Here is a 2974-nt window from a genome sequence, read left to right as displayed (position 1 = left end):
TTATCACTAAATTATCCAATTGTGAGACTAAATTTTAAACTACAAAAGTAAGTACAAATTCTTAGCATGGCATTATCATTGAGCTACATGCTAGGATAGTAGAGCTTAATATACCACCTTCTTTGCCTTCTATAGGGCCCTTCTAGCAAAATCAATCACACTTCATCAACATGCTTAATTGTGTACCGGCTTTCAAGATAATATGGTGAGGTTCTAAAAGTAGAGGGCTTCTGCATAGGATACCTTTCTAGGCTTTAATGACCTTGTTTCACCTCCCATTTATGTATGGATAAACTATGAACAACAACAATATTCATTTCACATTTTCTTTTGTACAATTTATTTGGAATCACTTAGGTGTGGTTAGATTGGTAGTTTGTCCACCCAATTATTGAAAGATGTCATTCATTTGTTTGTGGAAAATCATCCTAATCTTGAGGCTTGATTATTCTCCTTCATGTACTAAATAGGTGACTCGGTCATTTTAACCGAGGATTTAAGTTGTCATGTGGGAGACATTATTTTACAAGTTGGTCTTTATATTGATTTCTTGGATGAATGGACATATGAGTCTTTTAAGAGTTATTTTACTTATATTGCTTGATAGGGTGTATCCACCAATCAATTATATACTATTGAAGCAACATTGTTGTCATTTTGCATTTGTTGTTTAAGAAACAAAACCACTGAGACAAGGCCTTTTAGATTTTATGTCATCGCATCCACCTTTTGATGATATCTTTCTTAAAGCCCTTTGTATATTGTTCTTCTATTTGTCTTCTCAAAATCTCATTTTCTTTTATTAACAAATTGGTTGACGTCTTTCCAACCATAACATTGTTCTTGCTATATTAGGCTTAGGCTAGGTATTCCAACTTCTTGGGCAACATTCATTCCTCCATTATCCTTTACACCTTTACCAAGCTTCACATTCTACTTTTCGCTTTATATCCCTTTATCATTAATTGTATATTTTTTCCACTTTAGATTGCCTTCCTACTTCTAAAACCCCTATTTCATCTATGTGGTCGACTGATTTGCTTCAATGGGTTTTATCTTATTTTGCTTCCTTTTGTGCTTTCCTTTTCTCTCTTCTCTTTTTTTAATGATTTATCATATGCTCCCTTTCATTCTTTATCTATTATCCCTCTTCCTAAACCCACCACCTATGTAGCGCACCCTACTCAATTGGATTCTTGACACATTTCATATTTTGTCCCATGGCAAACTATCATCCCAATGTTTTCCAAAGCATTTCCACTTAATTTATCATTATTATTGGAGTGAATGCGTTGCTTTTTGTAATTCTTGAAAGGTTGAAGATTATTATGGATTTCAAAAAAGAAGTACTTGCATGCAAGTGAATCTTCTTATGCACTTCATGAAAGGAAACTATAATGACCATGGTGATACGAGCATCATCTGTCAAGAAACAATGGCAACAAAACTGATGAATTGAGATGAGACCACAACAAAATAGAAACACTGAAGAGTTCTGTAAAACCAACAGGATCTCTGACAGGGCATTTGTGCTCAAATCCTCGAGCAGACGCTCTTCACAAAACTTTGGCTAGTTGTAACTCTACAAAAAGGATTACATCATACATCCACATTCAATCAGTGGCCAATGTCGTTTTTGTCTTCTGCCATAAACGATCAAGGGCACTATCCCCATCACCCTGCACTCAATAACAGTCAACTGAGATCCTGAACTTCCTGCACTTATTGATACAAAGGATATCCAAACTTGAAGACATCCAAAAGGCACTTTAAATTATTTGAAATTTGGAATGTTCCATACATCGCACTACCCTTCAAACACCAATTAAGTGACCTTTTCACGTCCCCGGATCAATATACATGCAATTAGGGTCACATCCAGACTTGGAGAAATTCAAGATTCAAGGAGAATATTGATGCTTTAAAACAGCCAGATGTTTGGTGAGCATACATGCAAATCAGCTTCTATTTTGGCAGGTCAAGCGTCAAGCTTTATCTAAAACATTAACATTCAGTCCCATTATACACACAAACATTTCCTATAAACGATGGAGTAATATCAGTAGCCAAAAGCAGATTCAGCTTCTAATGAAGCCTGTCATCCACGTTTGGTCTCTCCTCTGCATTCTGTACAACTCTGTCAACAGTCCGAGCATTCAGAGGACTTTGAGTTCAAACAAAATACCTGAGCCCTAACAAAACCGGAAAGGGCAAACGTCGTGAACTGTCCAGTGTAGATGCCATTTTCGTCCAGGTGGCCGACATTAAGCTGGATGGAGGCATGATCCTTGGCGGTGATCAACCTGTTTGTAGAGGAGCTGACAGCAAAAGACAAACTGGTTGAAACGCAAACACGTTTATCAAGAAAACAGCGACGTATATGAACAACAATATGCCAGGAGCTGACCATGCATGTACATACACAGGAACACGTCAGAAAACAGAAACACGTATACTCAAGAAGCTTATATGCACATCCATACACAGGAATACACCAGAAACAACGAAGGCGGCCGAACACCATAACTTTTTATGAAAGGACGGACTTCTCACCATTTCCTTGGAATGTACAGGTCCATATTCTTGCCTTCTTCGTTCTGCATGATGACGACTTGTGCGATTCTAGCGGGCGAGCGATGGCGAATAGAGAGCAGAGAAGAGATTTGCCAGAGCCTGCACACCCTATACAAGTTGGAATATTGGGGGGCCGACATGGAAACTCAACGCCCCGCCTGTATTAATCTATTATCTATTATATATATTATTTTTAACTTTTAAAAGGAGGTCCAATTGAAGACTAACATCAAAAAGTTTTGGGTTCTAAAGCCGGTTACCTATCAAACGGTGGAAGCTCATTTTGCAAGTATTAACCAATCAAAATACTTCTTTAAGGGTTTGGGCATCCACAGTCTTTTACACACTACGGAGGACATAACCTATTGTTTATCTATTAAATAGGTGAACTCCCCACCCT

General features: G+C 37.7%; 1 protein-coding gene across 1 annotated transcript; it reads right to left on the bottom strand.

Annotated features, from left to right (window-relative positions):
- Window positions 1–1350: 1350 nt before the first annotated feature.
- On the bottom strand, window positions 1351–2735 carry LOC148026733 (small ribosomal subunit protein eS21-like). Its single transcript, XM_087690502.1, has 3 exons — window positions 2554–2735; window positions 2186–2318; window positions 1351–1679 (listed from the first exon to the last, which is right to left on the bottom strand). Exons 1-3 carry the CDS (start codon window positions 2712–2714, stop codon window positions 1614–1616), a joined length of 360 nt encoding a protein of 119 aa, XP_087546628.1. The 5' UTR covers window positions 2715–2735; the 3' UTR covers window positions 1351–1613.
- Window positions 2736–2974: the final 239 nt, after the last annotated feature.

This window comes from Lygodium microphyllum, chromosome 13, assembly GCF_053477565.2.
Source record: "Lygodium microphyllum isolate KBCC chromosome 13, Lygodium_microphyllum_v1.1.10, whole genome shotgun sequence".
NCBI classification, from domain to species: Eukaryota; Viridiplantae; Streptophyta; class Polypodiopsida; order Schizaeales; family Lygodiaceae; genus Lygodium; species Lygodium microphyllum.
The sequence above is the reverse complement of the archived record's forward strand: the minus strand, read 5'-3'. Positions and strand labels throughout refer to the sequence as shown.